This window comes from Taurulus bubalis, assembly GCF_910589615.1.
Source record: "Taurulus bubalis genome assembly, chromosome: 2".
NCBI lineage: Eukaryota > Metazoa > Chordata > Actinopteri > Perciformes > Cottidae > Taurulus > Taurulus bubalis.
In genome coordinates this window covers 6093914-6115062 of record NC_136590.1, presented here as the reverse complement: position 1 = coordinate 6115062, position 21149 = coordinate 6093914, and the positions used below count along the sequence as shown (strand labels likewise).

The 21149-nt window shown below is 42.5% G+C and overlaps 1 protein-coding gene across 1 annotated transcript in view; it reads right to left on the bottom strand.

Annotated features, from left to right (window-relative positions):
* Positions 1–8965, bottom strand: part of tanc2b (tetratricopeptide repeat, ankyrin repeat and coiled-coil containing 2b) — a gene marked incomplete at its 5' end in the record, with an annotated part of 69254 nt that extends 60289 nt beyond the window's left edge. The window contains 2 exons of the mRNA XM_079237514.1: positions 4655–4834; positions 8659–8965. Coding sequence (XP_079093640.1) covers positions 4655–4834; positions 8659–8965 — 487 coding nt within the window. The remainder of the gene's footprint in view (positions 1–4654; positions 4835–8658) is intronic.
* Between the last annotated feature and the right edge of the window lie 12184 nt (positions 8966–21149).

Below are 21149 nucleotides of genomic sequence, written 5' to 3'. Positions count from 1 at the left end.
AATTTCAAGTATTTTTCAATACAACATGATGTTCATTTAGTAAATGATGGTCCATTTAGAGTCAAATGGATCACATTTTATAATATGATGAGTTTGAAAAATCTTAATTTGGAAAGTAACTATACCTCTTAAACCAATACAGTGGAGTAAAACAATACAATATTCTCTCTGAGATGTAGTAGAACGTGGAATACAATTTAAATACTCAGCTAAAGCACCTCAAAGTTGTACAGTATTTGAGTGAAAGTAATTTTCCACCAATGGTTAAAGTGCACTTTAAACAGAGAAACTCTGGCTGACTGCAGTCTGACCTCTCTGGAACGCAGAGGGGATTAAAAGACTCTTTCCCCAGGAGGTTATTAAAAGTATATAAATGTTATTGTTAGTCCAGTTGGATTAAAAGTGACTTCAGCTTTCATGAATGAAGTCTTGGAAGTATTAAAGTCTGAGCAATACATCAGCAGATAATTTTGATACTACTAATAAAAGCATTTACTCAAACTCAATAGCTTTTCCTGGAACTTTAAACCACATCGTAAGGGCAAATGGACCTGACTATCATATGTAGCTTTGTTTTTTAAATAATTTGTATATAAATAATTTTCATTGTTAAGAATTCTGTTACTTTCTAATTTGATAATAACCTCTTAACATTCCTGTAAAATTTGACGAAAAACGCCTATCCAGGTATACCCAAAGTAAATTGCAAGCTGTACTTGAACTATGTGAAGTAAATGCATGGTCTTGGTCTCTTTTGAAAGGTAACAATCTGAAGCTTTTTTCCCTCAATAGTCAGAAACACTTTAAGTGCTGCTGACACTGAGTTATATGAGTTTGAACACACTAAAGTATAAGGTTTTTATTTCCGTCTGAACATTTCTTTGTAAATAGATGCCTGTAGATGACTATAAATGGGACTTATGGACTGGAAAACACAATTGAACAATAGCCTGAAGCCTTTTCTAGTCTAAGTAAAAAGTTGATAACAATATCACAGAAAATGAATATTTTTCACATGTTTTTCTAATGAAATGTCTAGGCGTTTTTTCATTTTGAGACTGAAAATATTCCTGATATATATATATACTATATACCTATTAAAAAGGCTTATAGTCTTGCAAAGTTATATAGGTACTATTCATATGTACTACCAGTATTGCTGACACAGAGAAAATGAAGTATAAATGCATTTTTATGCTAATTTACACTTCAGACTGAAGCTCTACAGCAGCTGTCTCTTCTCATCAAATTGAAGGCTGTTGGGATTATTTGCCCCCCCTCTTCCCGCCTATCTTTGTTTAGGCAATTTCATTGGCTGTCCGAAACGCCTGTCATCTGACCTGTACGACGCAACAGACGTGAGCCACGTAAGAAAATAGAGGCTGAGCCTAAACTTCAACGTAGCTTCTGGTTGGGTAATGCAGCTTGTCAGTCAGGACATGAAGCTATTGGTTCAAGTGGGGTCTCATTGTAAACGTTAGATTTCAGCGGACATTTTGATAGCGAGTTTGTAGCTGTGCTCCCATGCAAACATAACTTTCTGCTAAAAACAACGCTACTTTCGGTCATAACTTTCAGCTGCAATGGAATAATGCAACGCCAGTTGGTGGATATTTATGGATGTAATCACGTGTTTTGGACTAAATCTTTTATGGGATTTATTTTTATTGGACCTTTACGACGTAACAACGCCGTTTTTGTTGGAATATTATGGATTTATGGATCAATAGAAGGCATCAGTGAGTCGTCTTGATTTTCAAATCGCTTGTTTGTTTGTTGTTGTCTGACAAAAGTATTGATTGTAGCTGCTGTGGTGGTCTGATCTTGAAACGGAGTGGACAGCTGGAATCACAAGAATCGTAGGTTTCCAGAAACATATGGCACTCATACCGAACTATCAATAGATTTACAGTGTACAACGGAATGTACAGTGTATAGTTGAAATGTGCGCCCGTGCGACAGCAGAACGTTAAGAGGATAAAGTTGATCTTTTTAACTGTTTTAGTATCTTGTAAAGTGTTTGCTTATATTATGCGTTTATGTGAAAGTATATTGTTATGTATCAATATTGTATCAGACAGTGTCCTGTCTTCTTACTTTTAATTTAATACATTTAATTTCCCCTCGACGGACCAATAAAGCCTGCCTTCTTCTTCTGACCTTTTCGATAAACTGTAAAACAGTGCATCTGGTTTCACAGTAGGTGGTCATCCCACCTACAAATAACCCCAAAATGAGTCCACTGCGATGACACAGTGCAGTATACGGCTCCCGCCTCACTCGCCAATGCGTTTCACAAGTTGACCCCTCGAGCGTCCGAGGGCCCCCTTGAGAGTCTTCATGCAGGCAGAGGGGATTAAATCAGAAACTCAATGACTCTCTAAAAAGGTCAGAGCTTTTCGTGGCGCTTTCATTCTATCAGAGCCTTGAGGTTGAATAACTGAAGTCCTCACCAACACAAACACTCTGGCACAGGGGGGCCGCGGTTGGTGGAGGCCACCAGGGGGGGCAATGGGGGCTGAAGTGGATCAAAGTGCTGCCGTTTGCTCCCTGTTGCACTCGTCTATCTGCCACCTCTCTTTCTCTCACCTCTTCTATCTCTGGCATGGGAGGGGCTCTGACGCCAGCACACACACATGCACACACACGCAGGGTACTGTCAAGCTGCGCAGGAAGTGGCGCTGAGTTGAATTAATTAAAGGGCGAGAAAGCCGGGGTGGTTGCGACCTGCTACGATCTGGCTCTCCAACGCCACTTGAGAGGAGACACGGGTCTTTGAGGACTTAAAGGAAGAAGAACACGCTGTGTAGGAGGGCCAATCACGTTCTGTGATGGACAGACTTCAGTCTCATTCTGGTTCATTAGGGTTCAAAACAGGTTCTGCCTGATGGGCTGGGGTTTCTTTTTTTAAGAAAGGGTTTTTCCCAAGGGTTATTTGTAAGAGTTCCAGTAAGAACCATTTTCATCCTGAGGACCCTTTTTTTTTTTAAAGAAAGAGTTCTTCAATGATTGTCGAAAGGATCAGTGTTAAAAAGGAACGCCCACAATCCAGTCAACACCCGCCCAAAATATGTGATCGAGAGCCATGATTGTTATTGGCCGGCCCTTTAGGGTTCTAGATGAAACCCCTGGAATATTAAAGGGTTCCTGGTTTGTCCCCCTGGTTGGGTTTATATGAAGCCCATGGAATATAAAAAGATAAAAGTTTTCTGGGTATAGCCCCCCTGGGTGGGTTCTTGTAGAACCCGTAGAAGATGGAAAGGTTCTGGATAGAACATTCAAAAAGGTTTCTGAAGGGAACCATCGCACCCAGGAAGGGTTCTCTGTAGAACCTTTCAGAGATGGTTCTGGGCATAAGCCTCTGTGTTGGTTTCTAGGTAGAACCCACTGTAAGGGTTCCAGGTAGAACCTTTATAAAAGGCTGCAAAAGCAAAACAAATCAAGGTCAAATGCAGCGAATAATCAGCTGACACAAATCTGAACAGCCTTCACAACCAGCCGCTCCTGACTGACATCACAAGCCGAGTGACGACACGTGTCACAACGCTGCAAGCCGACCTCTCCCTCCGCGAGGTAAGAAGAGTACAAATGAGATGTCATCAATCAAGCTGCTCTTGATCACGCACATATACACACACATCGGGATTCACATCCCGATCTAAAAAATTCACTTTGATTCAAGCAGATGAAAGTGTAAACATCAAATTAGGCTGCCAGGGAAACAGGAAGTTGGAAGAAAAACACATGGAGCAAAGGTGGCTCCTCGAACAGCAGAGAGAAAGAAAAACAAAAGTGATCTCCCAAACTGCTGAGTCCCGTCACCCACACAGAGCACCCCAGGTAAAAAAATAAAGAAAATCAGTTTATGTGTTTGTGCTTCTCTGGGAGAGAGCATACATCCTTCTGTGTGATGCCTCCCTACATATCAGAAACGACTAATGACCTAAAGTAGCTGAGAGGCTGGTGCACCCTAGTGGTGACTCCTGAAATCAAGTCCTCCACTCCCACTCCTATGTGGGGGCCGCACCGATATTGGGTTGAAGCTGCAATGTCAATATTTAATTGCTCATTTTTCTTACACCGGCAGTGATGTCACGCTGCCCCTGTGTACCAAACCACAAAGCCCCCTCCGCTTGTATAATAAACGCAGAGGGAACATGGCACAGACTCAGAACCCAGTTAATGGGGGAGACGGAGGAGGAGGACTAGGGGAGTTTCCCCACATTCCCTGAATGTCAGGGGATGAGTGTGGAGGGGAAGCGATTAGAGAGATGAAGAGGCCGCGGCGGCTCGCAGCCCGTCAGGACTTTGGTCATTACAAGAGTTGGAAATTGCAACGTTTGCCGCGGTGCCAGAGGGCGAGTGGTTGAGTAATGCGGTAAGTGATTACCGATTATCGGCAACCGTCAGGGTCAGAGGACAAACCCACTCCTCTTCACTTTGTCTCGTGATGTTTGTTTTATTTCACCGAGCGGGATTGCTCTGCCGACAACGGCTACGGGGAAGGGTTAAGGGAGGCTGAGTGAGCACAATGAGTCCATGGGGGAGGACAGCCACAAGAAAGAGTGTGAGTGCAAGACCAGCTCTGCCAGCTGTGTGTGTGTGTGTGGGTTTGTGTGTGTGTGTCTCCAACTTTGCTGCCAGTGCCGTTTACCTGTGAGCTTCTTCAAGGGCTGCAGCCTGACACTGATGGTCTGGTGGGTGAGCAGCGGGGAGGAGGGCAGCGAGCGCGACACGCCCTCCATTATGCGAATGTGCTGCATGCCCTCGGTGATGGAGAGCGGGGGCACGCCGTAGTCTCCTTCAAAGGCACAGTCGCTGTCTATGCTGCCACCTGCAGGGTGGGAGTGGGAGGAGAAAGAATAAACAACAGAATGAGACGCTTATCTCCGTGTGCATTACATCGGATGAGCTGCTAATAATGTTTGGAGTCAGATTCTGCAAAGAATGCAAGGAGATAGTATATAACTGAAACTGATACAACATTTCTTAAATGACACTGAGTCTGTGGAGGAATTAATGAATGGACATGATTTCAGTTTCTATTGAATGATATTCTGCTCAATGTAATGACAGAAACACATGACAATGACAAGTCCTCTCTGACAATCCTGACAACATATTTTATGTTTTGGGCTTCACCTAACAATTCTTTCCATTATCAATTGCCTTGCCGAGTATATATTTTCTCAATTAATTGATCGGTTATTTGTCATTTAGATCTCACAAAACACATGAGAAATGAGCAAGAAAAATTCCATTTCCCAAGGCTGTGTTTATTTTTCAGCAACAGACAAATCTACAGTTTGACAGTTAAAAGGGAGACAAAAGGTGAACAGGGTTAACTAATAGATTGCACCAAGAAACTTTTATTTACTTTTTATTATTTTTAGTTTCCTAATGATTAATGACCTACGATTAAATATGCAAATGAGCCACGATCTTAATATGAAATTTGTGCTCATTAGCATACAAAATTGTAGACACATTAAGAGTCATAGGTCTTTGTATCACTCCATTAAACAGATAATACTGTCAACAGCCATAAAACTAACTGAAAAACAAACCATTTTTGCATTTTTTACCATGTTTTCAGGAATAAAATGTTGTATAAATCCGGCTATAAATAGAAATATATTAACTAGCCCCTCAGTAAAAAACGTCAGAATAAAGAGAGGAATGAACCTGGAAGGTTTGGAGTGATACGGAATTGGAGATTCCTGGCTCACGCTTTGAAGATATGTTTTATAATTACATACATACATCTTAAAGACTCTACAGATGAATAGATTAAAAATGTTTAACTACAAGATATCACCATGAAACTACCTCAGATGAATTCTTATATTATGACAATCATGCGTTGTCTTACAGGTGAAGAGAAAACTACAGATGCAAATAAACAAAGTTGTAAAATAAAGACTAAAATGTGTATTTTAGACATTTTCTAACGACAAAACAATTAATAGCGGCAGATGACAAACAACTTATTGATCATCAAAACAAAGACAATGTTCAGTCCGTCTCAGTGTGTACTGCACTGTGTTGGACTGCATTCAAATCTCATCCTGTTTATATTCGTCCCCGCACATGTAGAAAGTGTACGACGCACGTACGAGCACTCTGTCAGCACCTCAGCCGGGTCCCTGGATCGCAGCACCAGTATCGAGTGGAACAAGATTGGCGTGACCCAGAAGAGAGAACAGCCCTGAAGGCAACACGTGCTGTTTACGTTCACTGTAATACACGGCAGCCCGCCTGACCTCTGCCAGCCCCAGAGCAACACAATATCCCACAATTGTAGCATAATCTAACCATATTATATGTGTTTCTATGCCAAAAAAAAAGAAGAAAAAAAAGGGCAGTCATGATTCATGGCAGAGCATATTACTTACAACAACAACAAAAAGCTCTCACAATGAGCAGTAATTACAGACGGAGCCCAAACCACCACTCTCCATCACTCACCCACCTCTTTTTCCTCTGTTCCTCCAAAAACCACAAATTATGAGAACTTTTGGGGCAATTTATTTCCTCTTTCATTTTCTTCTTCTTCTTCTACTTTTTAGTTCACACACACACAGACACACACTCCCCAGTGCGCAAAACCCTGCCAGCTGTCCGTAAACACAACATCCATTTTGTGAATCAGCTCTGGCTCACGTCCCTGCAGACAGAGCTGTGAAAAAAAAAAAACTGGTCAAGCGACAGTCTCGCGTCCGCCAGCAGCCGCCACTGTTAGCCATTATCGCACACTAATCCGTGACAAGTCCCAGAGGAAGTCCGTGTGACGGTTAGGATGGGGGTCACATCGGCTGTTGTAATGCAGATATAGTATAGAAATAACACTAACACTAACACACACACACACACACACACACACACACACACACAGCAAAAACAACCGCCAGAGCAGCGGTTACATCCCCAAGCATGGAAATTCTCCCTGTGTATGCAGAGCCTGGTGTGAATACCAACCGGGGGGACTTGGTGTTCTGGTAGTGATTATTGCTCAATTCAAATGCATTCCAATATTGAATGGAAACACACAATTATACAAGCATAAATCAATTATTCCACCATGAAGCTGCTGAAGAAATTGGTAACATCTTAAGTGAAAAACTATCTTAAAGTTACCATTAAATGGTGCACAATCCTTCAGTTTCAGGTAAAGTAGGATATGTTGAAGTATAAATAAAAACAATGTTCTGAAGCGATTACTCGAGAAACTCCTCCTCCATTTACCCCCTCGTCCACAGTGTCTCCAGGAGGATTTGCACTGCCGCTTCGCAACGGTGCTCAGAATTGAACAACAAATCTTTATTGAAATCAGCAGGAGGAGCTAGTTAACGTTAGCTCATAGCTGTTAGCTCCCGGCTGTTAGCTCCCGGCTGTTAGCTCCCGGCTGTTAGCTCCCGGCTGTTAGCTTCCGGCTGTTAGCTTCCAGCTCCTGGCTGTTAGCTCCTGGCTGTTAGCTCCTGGCTGTTAGCTTCTAGCGGTGGGCAGCAGAGTCCGGCTCGGCTAAATAACGGAGCTAACAGCTAACGCTACTGGAGGTCCCATTGAGTTTCATTATTATGCGTTCAAGCTTCATTCACTAAAATATTGGGCAAAGGAAAATTATAACGTTATTATGATGTGTTTAAATGTAATGTGGTAAAATGTAGTTTGAATAAATACAGTTGTTTGAAGGACATTTTTAATGAGATTTTAGAGAAGGAATTGTGATCAGTTTAACGTCACTTAAATGCACTAAGCTAGTTTTGACATGATTGTATGCAATTTAAGCAATTACAAATGTAGACTGGAGGAATCTAGTTGTTTTTATTTTTTAGATTTACTTTTGCTACTGCGAGATTATGAAACCATGCCTATAATACTCAGCACTAACTCCAAAAGGTGTGATTTTAGGCAAAAGATGGCGGGCGGAGAGGGAGGAAAAGCCACACTTTAGTGGTGAAAATCCAGAGAACAAAAGCGTTGAGAGGGAAATGATGGTGTTTAATTTTAAACTGTGAGGAGAGACATCTTTAAGGGCCACTCCATGCCTCGAAATAAACACAAACACCTACTCGTCGAGGTGTTCGGCTCAAAACATTCACGAGGACAGAAAAAAATAAAACATAAAATTATAATTGCCCTAAACATTTCCTGCCAAGCACCTTCCCCTTGTTGATAAACCTCTATCGTTGTGTACAGCCTCTTTCCCCCCGAAGCAACTCGAATTTATAGTACGAATTACATATCATTCATTCAGTTCTCCCCTGTAAATTTGACTCCCAGCAGTCGTAAAGTTTTTAGCTATGAAGTCAAATAAAATACAACTTGCTGAACAGGGGCCTCTGTGGGTTTCTGCTGTGGAAACATTAAGGGGGAAGAAATTGAGGCTTGGAAAAAGGCCGCCAAGAGAGAAGTGTTGCAGGAAATGAGAAGGTAAAAGGTGGGGAAAAAGCTTGCACACTGTTTCTCAGCAACTCGGCATGTCATTCACTCACATAATAGTACACATCCCCGCCTGGGAGCCGCTCAGCTCCATCATATAGGCGGTAGAAGAGAGGACCCGCTGGTGGGCTCAGAGGCCCTTTTCAAGGATAAGCTATGTGCCATGAATCTGTGAGGTAACTTTCCTCCTTCTCGACATGCAGTATGTTTGCTTACCTTGGCCAACGTGGCTCAGGTGAGAGTCTAGACCGGGCGAGCGGGGGTCTGCGTAGTCCTCGTTCCCGCCATCTGCAGAGGAGGAGCAGAAAGACAAAGACAAGGAGTGAGCTCGGCGGTGGCGTGGCGAGGAGGCCAGCAGCAGGGCCACCTCCTCGTCTCCGATCAGCCAAGTGTGGGAGCGCAGCACCCCCAGCAAGCTGCTCATGCACAGGCCCTCCACGCCCTTCCTCCTGGGGCCTAAGCGGCCCCCTATGGTGGCGAAGGGGGACCGCGCCGCCAAGCTCCACGCCTTCCGCCTCCCCATGGTTAAGATTAAACAAGCCTCTATCTCGAGGGCCTGCTCATGCAGATAAAACAAACAAAAACGTCTACATCACAGCCACTGTTGCGTGCAGAGAGCCCTGTGCGTTTGAGCCACGATCACAGACCTCACTGGGCTCCATGGTTCAATGAGCGCGGACTAGCTGCAAACCAATGGGCGTTTCCCGGCACAGATCCGCACTTGGTTAATGATATGAGGATCAATTACGCCCAAGGGAGCAGGCAGGCAGAATTAGCCACAGTGGACGGAGCTGAGATGAGGAGGGCGGGTGGGCGGGCGGCATCACTGGGCAGTGTCACCGGGGGATTGTTTCATAATCCTGTTCGAGTGCGGATGGATCTACTGTAAAGCACGACAGGCCAGCGGAGGAGGAAACAAATGATTTATGCTCAGAATAAATACGTCCCACTGGAATTAAGTGAGCTATTAATAAAACCCCGAACTGCAATGAAGTCTGATTCTTTTTTCTTATTTTCTGTCTGTGGATTGATGAAAGATTGTTGAGGAGAAAAGCATGCAGGCGTTTCATCCGATTGTGTTCCAATCACAGAGCTCACCGTCAGCCCAGAAAACCCAAACAAATACTCAAGTTGTATCTCTCCCATCGCAGATCCACACACTGTGAGCCGGTAGCCACGCAGCAGGCTAGAGAGACCCGCTGGTGGACAGATCAAGCCTGTCGATGGACGGATAGAATAAGCCGTGGGACGTGATCGTGTGAGAACTGGGCCGACTTGAGATTGACACTGATTGTGGAGGGGAGTCCTCTAGCAGAGGATTTACAGTGTTCACACAGGAATGTGGAAATCGCAAATCAAAACATGTAATTTGGGAGTGATTTGGAGAACATTTCAGCAATTCCAAACCATTTACAGGGTTTCCACAACTTCTTAAACATCACATTCCAGGACTTCCTCTATAGTTTGAGTCATGAATCGAGTGTGAGCGACCATATGGAGCCAGTCTTTGCAAATGTCTTGGGTGAGCCACGAGTGCTGGAATTTACATTTTCCAGGCGTAGCTGAAGGTTCACTTAATGTTGTCTTTCTCCATGTTTAACCGGCATCATCCGACTTCAAATCACTCACGCACACACGTGACAGTCTCACATTCGAGAGGCGGTGTATCTACGATTTAAAATGTGTCCATAAATGCCACAAATTGTGAATTTTGAAGCTCCTACGCGTCTTTAAAAAGGTGGTTGCTAACAAGTAGCTAAATGAAAATAAACTACTGTCAACTAGTCATGTCTAACGTTAGCTTTATACTTCTGGCGATTAAGTGGCGTTTATTTGTGAAGATTATCTTGCTGAACAAAACATATAAATGTCATAAACTTTTGTTTGCCACAGAGCTTATTTTCTGCAATAATCCAAAATCAAATGGTCCATCAGTAAACTCGTGAGATGAGAACTTCCTGTTGGCCTAGAAAAAACATCATCCCTGCAGCATCCCTCTATTTATATTCTTGCGCAAAATATATAGGTATATATATCCAAACACCTTCATTGACATGTCTAGTGAAGTGTATTCTTTTCCCTCACTCACTCACAAAAAAAACCCATACCCTGCTGCCAAAGCCTACATTTCTTGCCTACAAACCCACCAAAAATAGCTTCTCACCACATCTGCCTGATGAGCCGTATCATCGAGTAAAATCAATGGCGTGAAAATCAATACGGCCTTTGAAAATAACGATGCGCCACAGCTACAAGTGACGCTTACACACACACACACACACACACACACACACACACACACACACACGCCATGACAACACGCGGCGTGCGCGTATGAGGAGTGTGATGCTGCGAGCGGAGAAAGCTACGCGGTACACGGTTACTGATTTTGCACACTTGCTACGCTCCTGCAGCGGATCTGATTAACACCTCAGGTGACGTTTTGAGCAGCTCCTTTCTCCTCAGACGAGTCCAGTCGCTCGAAATGTCACATTCGAGGCGTTAATAATTTAAACGAGCGGAGGACAATGCGTGTAATGGATACATGGACGTACAGTACTTCTGCTTGTGACACATGCGGTCAAACTACCTTTATTCCGGTTCAGTTAAATTGCAGCCATTACGTGACAAGGCTACGTTAAACCTTCGATCTAGTCTACATTGGAACTGAGCATCAATGTGGCGCTACCTTTTTTTCTCCTTTCTTTCTTTTCTCCGCTACCATTTCTTTAGAGGCTTGGCAAACACATCTTTGTACCTCTTTCATTCTGCACTGAAAGCTTCTTTTCTTCAGTACAGATTGCTCTCTTGTTACCAGTGATCACGCTACAATGTCCTGCCGCACGGATCAATGGCCTATTAAGCGAGGGAACATGAAAGGGGAGGACCAGTGGTTGACAGGAGACAGAGACGTGTTTTCTTTTCCGACCTCGGAGACAAACAGTGGACATCATTCTAGTTCCTTGGAGAACATCCGTCAACCGCTCGGTCGACACCGACGTGAGAAGTATCTCAGTATCAGAGTCAGAGTCCCAAACAGACAATAACCACATCCTATTCAGCTGTAAAATCAAAGCGTTGCTCTCTCTGAAGCTAAAAGACCATCTCTGAAACCAAAGGAAGAACGACGCGCTCGCTCTGTTGGGGTCGCAACGCCGCGGTGGCGTGTTAGGATGTCAAAGGAGCAAGCCAATTTCGCACTTGGACAAAGAGTCATTACGGGGAGAAGTCAGCGTGACATCTGAAAGTGATCCCGTGGAGCATGGCGGAGGACTCCGCTATCATTACCGTTCAGACTGACTTTAAAGAACCTGCCGGCGTTCACAGTGTTCAATGTGACCTCCGCTCTAAAATGAGGCTACTGTTCCCAAGGTACCATCTCAGGGTGATTACTATAAATCGTGCTCTTTTGTGTGATCACCTTTGGTATAAAAGACGAAGAGACAGAAAGCGAAGTCATCATTCAGGGTTTTGATCTTTACGCTGGATGTCCGGAAATAACTCAGCATAACTAATCGAGAGGAGAGCAGATGGACCAAATCACGATTTGAAACGGACTCGGTTCCTTTTTCCGTGACTGATCGATCGCGTCGCACTCAAAACGAACCAATAACCTCGCACCAGAGTGCAATCGATGCCCGTCTTTTTTCTTAAAAAAAAAAAAGGAGCCCACGACGGGAAGGGAAAAAGATTGCTATGTACCTGAGACACATCCCGGATATTAGGAGGAGAATTATATCCTTCGGCTCAATGACTTCACTCAGTGGCAGCGAAGGGCTTTTGTGTAAAGTTCAGGTACTTTATTTCTTACCTTTGCTGATTGCCTCCGTAAAGCCCTAATGTTGCTGTGTTGCCAACTTGTTGTCAATCCCAGGAGATCCCACCAGAAAGCAAACTAAGACGCCTAATTAAACTGTGCTCCATGTCACAGCAGCTTTCTATCACCATTCATCAAAATAATATTCCAGGCTAGAAAGAAAGTGATTCTCACTTTCTTCAATGACTTTGTTCTGTTTTGTCACGGTTTCTTTTGAATGCACTACACCTGGGCACAGAAATCCTTTTTTGCATACTTTTACAGCGTGACAGAACAATAAATAAATGTCCATGTTTGGTGCAATAAATGACACATTTCAAATGAAGTGCATACCATCCTCTGCATTATCCTGGAATCCTATTATACGTTGTCATTCTCAAGAGAGCTAAATGTTAAACTATCTCAAATCCCTATAAATCTGATGTAGAAACAGAGGGATCATGTGCGAGCCAGGATAATAAAACACGCTGACATTTATTCAGCACACGGTAGCCCACACACAAATAAAACGAGCGTGCGTGCCATACATCACATGGAGTTGTTGTGTGTGAGCAGATGTACGGTCTCGGGCAATTTACCAAAATAGAGATTGATTTAAAAAGAAAAGTTTGAAATTGGAAAAGGTAAATGCCAAGGAGTGAATCAGCGCTGACTCCTGGAGAGAGCAACGATCGCTGCAGCCAAACGGCAACTTTCTACTCCGACACGAGAGAAGAGGCTGCTGGGATACGACCGTGCCTTTCAGCATGACGTTTACGTGTGCAGAAGGGCTCCGTCTAATGACGACTTTGATTAAATCATTGACCATTCATTCAGAGAGAAAAAAACAGATCAGAAAACAATGAAAAAATTGTGATCACAAGCCCAAGGTGGCAGCACTGACAATCACCAAACTATCAATTAATCCTCAAAGAATGTGTGCGGTGTGCGCTTGAGTTTGGTCTCAGGCGAACACACCGTGCTCCTCTGCGTTGACGCTCATTAATGTTGCATTCAATCAGATTCTCAACAAAGTGGAGCATCCTCATGAGTCACAAGGCCGCAGCGAGCCGCACGGGAGCGCAGACATCTGTTCAGTTGTAAAGTTGGAGTACATCTTTATTAGCATCCGCCTCAGTGTACGCTGACACACACACACACACACACACACGAAGAGCTTGGTCAAGTGCCTCAGCACTGGTCCACCACAGGAAGTGGCAGGTTCTGACATCCTTTCAATGTAAAATAATAGGGAACCACTTTCATCCAAAACCACAGCACACACACATTATGTACTGTATATCTCTCACACACACACACACTTCTTATGTTCTTAAACAGTTTATCTGCACTTTCATTTGCATCTTCTGAACAATTATATTGACAAATTATGGATCAATTTATACCTGCAGATATAACATTTAACAAAGTTGGACCTCTGTTTTGAAAGGGTATTACTTCATAACGTTAAATATGAATGACCAAATGTACCACAATTAAAGTTAAACGGTGAAAAATCTGCTGCTTCATCAAGACTGTGTAGATTGATCACCTCCACAAGTATAATCACATTTTGATTTAAATATTGCCAAACACCTGAAACCAGCAGGAAACACAACAGTAAAGCCTCTCACGTGGTTCGACCAAGACGGTTTCGTGCTCGTGTGGAAGGAGGCGAGAGGCTGAGATTGAACAAAAGATAATCGTGTCGACTCTCAAGCTAAAGCTGCTTTGAGGGGAGGACCAACTGCACCAGTTAGAGGGATCCCCGGAGAGGGACCACACCGTTATGGACCGTAGATGTTACGAGTCTGTGGGGAGAGCGTAATGCAGGTGTGCTGAGTGGAATAGCAGGAAGGAGACCGAGGGAGGGAGGCGGGAGGGCAGCAGAGCTGGCAGTTTCACGAGCTGTTAATGTGCGTTTAGGACAATGCTCATTTCAGCTTTGATTTAAAATGTGTGTATCCTACTCTTTTACAAGCGAGAGAAGAAAAAAAACAACAGCCAGCCAGCAGGAGAGCAAAGGAACTGATGTACTGTGTGGGAAGCAGACACTTGTGAATGTTTTCTAGTGCCCACTGCCTGCGGAACAGTTTAATCATACACGGAAATAAAATGAATTTAAAGCACAACGACCTGGACTTGTTTGGACGGATTTTCCTTTTTACTCAAGTCTGTTTATTAGGAGTGAGTGCGCTGAACACCACTTAAATCAAAGAATGCTTAGTTTCAATTAAGAGCACTATAGACAGGACAAGCCGGGGAATGATAGTAAAGTATTCGATAGGATGGATTTTAATGATATTTTCTCCCAAGAGCCACGAGATTTCCAGCAAATACAAACATAATGCACCATGGTCAGCGCTCCATATTTGTGAAATGACAAGATTTCATGGCACACCTGCGCATGGGATTAAAAAATGTGCTCACGAAACAGCCAACACACACAACCATATGGTGCGGTTTATACGTTTTGGCTTATTTTGCTCGAGTCCTCAATATAAGTCCTATAAGCCGAGCCGGTACACGCTCTATACCAATAATGTGGGCAAAATACCTATTTAAAGAGGCAAAAACACCCGAGTCACAGCGTAAACAGAGAGTATTTAAGATAATATAACACTGCAAAAACAATTGAGATGAATCTTTGTTGTGTAGGCTCATTTGTTCTTTCTGTGTTGGTTTACGGGCCGAGAGCCTCTTCTAATTTGCCAAGCGACTGCGGATGCAATAAAAGAAGAAATATCCCAGTCATGCCCAAAGCACTTCAGGGGTATCTCCCTCTGTTTGTCCTGTTCTTACATAACTGTTGATTATCCAGTGGCAATGACAAATCCCAGCGCAGGTCTTTTTTTAGCTCGTACTACTGCTGTTGCTGCTCCTTTGTTTTAACCGCACGTTATTCCGAGCTGTAATACGACCTACATTACACAACATGCTTCCAGGGTTTGACTGGCGGGTTTACGTTGGCTAGTTTAAAGGTTTCAATATTGTAAGTCAAGGTTTAAGATCTTAATATGAGATCTGTGTTAAAAAAAAAGTCCATCGAGATTAAGCCATAAAACTCCCAATATACAATTACTTGTTCTTGGAAAATGTCAGATATCTTGCGCCCATAAGGGTGTTTTTTAAAGATGATTTCTGATTTCTTTATTCATAACAAGTCACTTGATATAAACTGCAATAAAAGCAAAATAAACAAGACATTTCATTGTAGCCAATCAATGGGTGAACACAGTTGAATCTTTAACTTTGTCTTTGAAATATATGAGAGAAATTAATTATTCTCTGAAACTTTAAAATAATATATTCATAAAATAAATACAATGAAAAGTTTTGGGAAAAATCGATGGGTCTTCTTTAAATTCAGGTGGTAGGTGACTATCGATGAAATATTAAACAGATCAAGTTTTGTGAGGATGTTTATTAGTATTATACATAAAACCGTAGCAGCAGTAGTGGCTTATATATATATATATATATATATATATATATATATATATATATATATATATCTTAATATCTATTTTTTCCTTGTTTTTGTTGTTTATGCATGCACTGTAATAAAAAAAAAATATATATATATATATATATTTTGTGTCAAGATGTTCAAATTACAGAAAGGAAATGTATCAACGATATGTAGTGACATAATAGAGTAATTTACATTGAATAAAGAGATATGATATATATATTGGCCGATATTTGCTTTTTAGATTACAGATAGACAAATGTACATATATATGCAGGCATCCTAATCAAGAATATGTGTAAGTATTTCTTACATGTGGCATCTATTTCTTATATGTAAAAAAAGAAAAAGAAATATTGGCCAACATATCAAACATCAATATTGGTACTGACCTCAAAAACAGTATAACAAATAAAAATACCTCCAAGGTTTTTAACTGATATATAAGATATACCTGTATGGTTGTGTACCTGACCCAAACATGACTCAATAAAAAGTGTTTCCTTGGCTTGAAATAACACTTCTTCTCCCTCCCACTCTCCAGAAAGGCCCAGAGCCCGTGACCCCGGCCACCGAGGTATATGTGGAGGACAGCCGAGCAGCATGATGGTGGCGCCGGGCCAGAGAGGTGACGCACATGTGAGCAGCTGAGTGCGTCAGGCTCTGGCCGACAGCACCACAACTCAGCAGTGTCCTGGATGGATGGAGGTGTTATGATGGAGGAAGTAGGGAGGAGTAGAGAATGTGTGTGTGCGCGAGAGAGAGAAAAAGAGTGATGTGCCCTGACTCCTACACTGCCATCCGAAGCTGAGAAAAGCTGTGTCGCAGCACTGAGTGGGTGGGCTTCATTTGAAAAAAAAGAAAAGGAATACAAATAAAAGCTAGTGGAGAAGAGTCTGGAAAAAAAAAAAAAAAGCATCTCCTACCTTCAGTCTGACACACCACTGGGGTTACATCACAAGTGAAATGCAGGCAGCAAAAAATAACCAAACGGAAATGTAAGCGTTATAAGGGATTTTTGCTTTGACTGCCTTGAGACTCAGTGGGAGAAACAAAAAGCTGGTATGGCTCCTGGTCTGCCTCCAGGCGATCCAGTGAAGAGGGATGACTTTGTTTCTATCCATTTTTAATCCCCGACAATCACACAATCACACACACACACACACACACACACACACACACACACACACACACACACACACACACACACACACCACAAAAGAAGTGATGAGCAGACGTCCCACCTGCGCCACCTCCCTCCTCGTTTCTCCCCTCTCGTATGGTTTCTCCATACTACTAACGTCTCTTTGGTGTCGGCCCCTCTTTGAACATTAATAAGTTAAGATCAATCGTTTAGTCGTTTAAATGACAAGAAATACACACGTTTCTCAACACAATCTCTTAGAGCCAATGGTTATGTCTTCCAATTTCTTCTTTTATTCGAAAACACTCCAAACACTCAAAAACCCATATGCATTTAACATCATATGCAACAACCCTTCCAACAAGTTTCATGAACATCGTGGAAGTATTTTTCCCGTAATCCTGCTGACAAACCAACGAACAATACAAACTCAAAACACAACTGCATTAGCTGGATTAACCCGGTTAGCTGTTAGCTAACTAGCTCTCCTACAGAAGCGAGCTGTTACAGTCAGCGCTCGGCTCAGTGTGCCATTTGCTACGCGATAGTTCGACCTATTTCATGTATTTATGTAAAAAATAATAATGATATGACAAATAAAATGAAGTTTAAAGTTTAAGTTACATGTACATACGTGCAATTGTCTTTCCGTAGGCGTGAGAATCAAGAGGGGAACAATTCGTCATCGGCAGTGGAAAAGTGTGAATCACTGCGACCACGAAAGGTCCTTGAACACACACACGTCATGAAGCGCATAAATAATATAAAAGAGACCGGTCCAGTAGAATGAGAGATTCACCGTGGACAGACAGACAGACAGACAGACAGACAGACAGACAGACAGACAGACAGACGCAACCCCTCGCACATAGAGAACAAATACACAATCTTCTGCCGGTGATTTAGAGCGGTAAATAACTACATAAATGGAAGTTTGACAGGCTTAGGATCATTAACTAAGTGGTAAATGAAGTAGAAAGAGGCTGACGTTGTGGGACCACATACATGTGGACCAACACGGTCCCGCTACGTCTGCTGTCGAGTACACAGTATTTGTGTTTCCCAGTTAATGTGCACGTCTCCGTCCGCAGCACACAGCGGAGCGCCACCTCCGGGTTGCCTTTGACCTCCGGCTGTCGACGGCGAGAGGAGGAGCGCGTGCGACTCCTGCTAAGGTTGCAGATGTCTCTCTCTGCACCGACGAAGAGTGTTTAATGAGGAAAGGTTGGGAACCTGATGAATTCACAAAGGGGAGGCGGAGAGGAGGAAAGAAGAGGAAAAAAGGAGCTCCTGCTTGTTCATTACGGTGGAAGATATTGACTGCCTTTTAAATCGCTGCCTCGGTGAATGACAGGCTGTGCTGCTACCGTACCGCAGCTTAAGGAGGAATATTTGATCCTTCTTCCCGTTGCTCAGGGCCCTCTCCGTACTGCGAGGATTTGTAAGCCTCACGACAAAACCTGAAATATGGAGCGAGAGGTTTGTACCGCGCCCTAATCTCGTCTTTGCCAGCTCCACTGATGACGAGCTCATTCTTCGAAGATCATTCAAGGATGTTTTCTCACACTCAAAATATGTTATTACACCCCAACCAGACCCAATAAAATGGGTCCAATTAAGACAGTATGTGTTGGATACGGTAAACAGAATGCATTATGGGAACGCCTTTGGGTTTTTCCCTTGTGCGGGAAAGTTCGTCAATTTAAAATATGTTCAGAATGGGATCATATTGCTAAGATTGTTTCTTTTTTAGGGACAAAACTGATATTAAAAAGAGTCTGTTTTGTTACCTGCCTGTTTTGATTTATTCATTTCTATCCGTGTTTTGTGGAGTTTGATCTTTATATGTTGTGTTGGTGAAAATTACCATAATAAAACCCAATAAAAGCAAAAATATTTGAAGGCTGTTTTGTTATGCTGAAACCATTGAATACGATGGGTACACACTGCCACTGCTATTCTGTTTGCAGCCATTACTTTCTGCAAAGTTATGCATTAGTTTGCTTTCTGTAACGATGCCAGCGGCAACAATTATTTTCCCTGTTTACCTCTTCCTTTCATAAAGACGAAAATTAGATTTCGAATTTCGAATTTCTAAAGCTAAATTTAGAAATTCAGACAAACAACAGCGAAGGGCAGCGCTGTGTTCAGTGTCAACGACACAACTCCAGGCAGTAGATTAGTTTACGAAGCCACATTTGCGGACAAAATCCTCTCTCGCCGGTTCAGACAGAAGTTAATTTAACTTTTCACAGACTGCCTGCCGGCCGTATGACTAATGTAAATCATTCTGTGGAGTGTCCATTTGCTGATATTCGTTTTGAAGAGCGACGACTCTGAAATGAGTAATGTTTTTGAAAGAATTCCACCTAATTGAGGAGTACTGCACAATAGAGCCACAAAGGGGAGAAAAGGAAGAAAGAGAATAACAACAAACACAAAAGCTGCTCCAAAATATCAGAATGACTCGTTTATCTATTTCTAGAATGATTTAATGCTCGGTACCCTTTTATTCGGGCTGCATCGTGAACATCTCCTTGTGGAACAACCAGCTAAATGCCAAACGCGTTTTAAAAGCGCAGCGTACAGTGTCTCCAAAATAGCCACAAGCACAAAAAACAAAAGCGTAAAAAAAAAGGGTGCTGGAAAGGAAAAAAAGCCCCGCGGCAATGGAGACAAGTGTCATTTTGTTTTTTCTCCTCGTTCCAATCAGAGCGCAAAGCGTCCAGCAATTAGGCATTCAGAGAGAGAGAGAGAGAGAGAGAGAGAGAGAGGAAGAGAAAGAGAGGTGGCCATAGTAACAGACGGAAAGAGGTGAAATAGAAAGACAGAGACTGCCCTTGCTACTGCGACCTCTCATGTTATTCTTATCCTTTACTTGCCTACAGCAGTGCAATAATTCACTCCGTTCTCAGTGTCATTGTGACGATAAGAGAGAGAGAGAAAGCCACACACACATATATATATTATACACACACACACACCATCTCAATTGCAATGGAGCTACAACTCCAAACAAGCAGGCCTGAATAATGAAATACACATTAAATATAAAATAGACTGGGGGATTGTAGAGTCTGCAGCGCCACAGCAGACACCAACACTTACACATGGCGGGGGAGAAAGTAGGCTACAGTATGTGGCTGGATGTCTTTCATCATTAACATGACAGCTACAGCCTATAATACGGCGAGTATGTATTTAGAATAGTGTACAGCTTGTATGCAACAACCTCTCCTCCTAACTGATGTCCAACTGAACAAGGAGAATTTTACATTTCAGACGACGCATTTTGTTTTCACCTAAAGATGTAACAAAAAGTGGTGCAAACAATGTCACAATCTCCAGAATATGGGTCAGTGTGTGTGTGTGTGTATTGTTTTTCAGTCTCCATTGAGGAGGTCTTACATCAATTTTTCATGTGCAGCCTTCAGATGGGCACTTTATTCTGCCTCATATTGTGTAGCTCTGTCGTCCAATCAGATGTGTGCATGTGCGAACGGGTGAATTGCATGCGACGCGAATACAAGTCAAAGTACCATTGTTACCATCGATAGAGACAAAGACCAACGCGTCACACTCTGAAAACCACGCCCAGCAAAAGGGCAAAACAATCACAACATGAAACCACAATTCCTGCAGCGAGCTGAAGACATCGGATTCTTTTAGCACCTTATGTTTATCGGGTGCAGCTGATAATTAAAATGATGGTGGGATGAGTTGGATATGAATGCAAGGCTGAAACTAAAGATTTTTGTTTGAATCAATTGTTTGATTGTCTGTCTATAAAACGTCAGAATACATAAGACAGTTTTCTTCAAACTCGAGGTGACATCTGCAAAGCAACAGTCTAAAACACAAAGATATCCAACTTGTAATGAGATAAAAACTGAAAATAAGTTTCATACAGTATTTAAGAAGCTGATGAATGTTTTGTTTGAAAGGTGACTGAAAGATTATCATTATAATTTGCACTCCGAGTAAGTTTCTCTCGCTTGATAACTCCGTTAATTGACTGTTTAAGCTCCATCTATTAATGATCTGTTGTTGACCAGGTAGATCAATTAAGGTAGATCAATTGTTTAGTCTAGGAAATCTTCCCAGATCCCAACATATATATATATAAAAAAAAAGGTTTCGTCTCCCCAGCAGTCCAAAACCCCAAAGATATTAAACGTATAATGACACAAAACAGATTAAAGCATTTTTAGAAGCTGGAGTCAGTGAACATTGACAAACCATCCGACTAATTGATTATCAAATTTGTATACGCGATTAGTTTTCTGTCAGTCAGC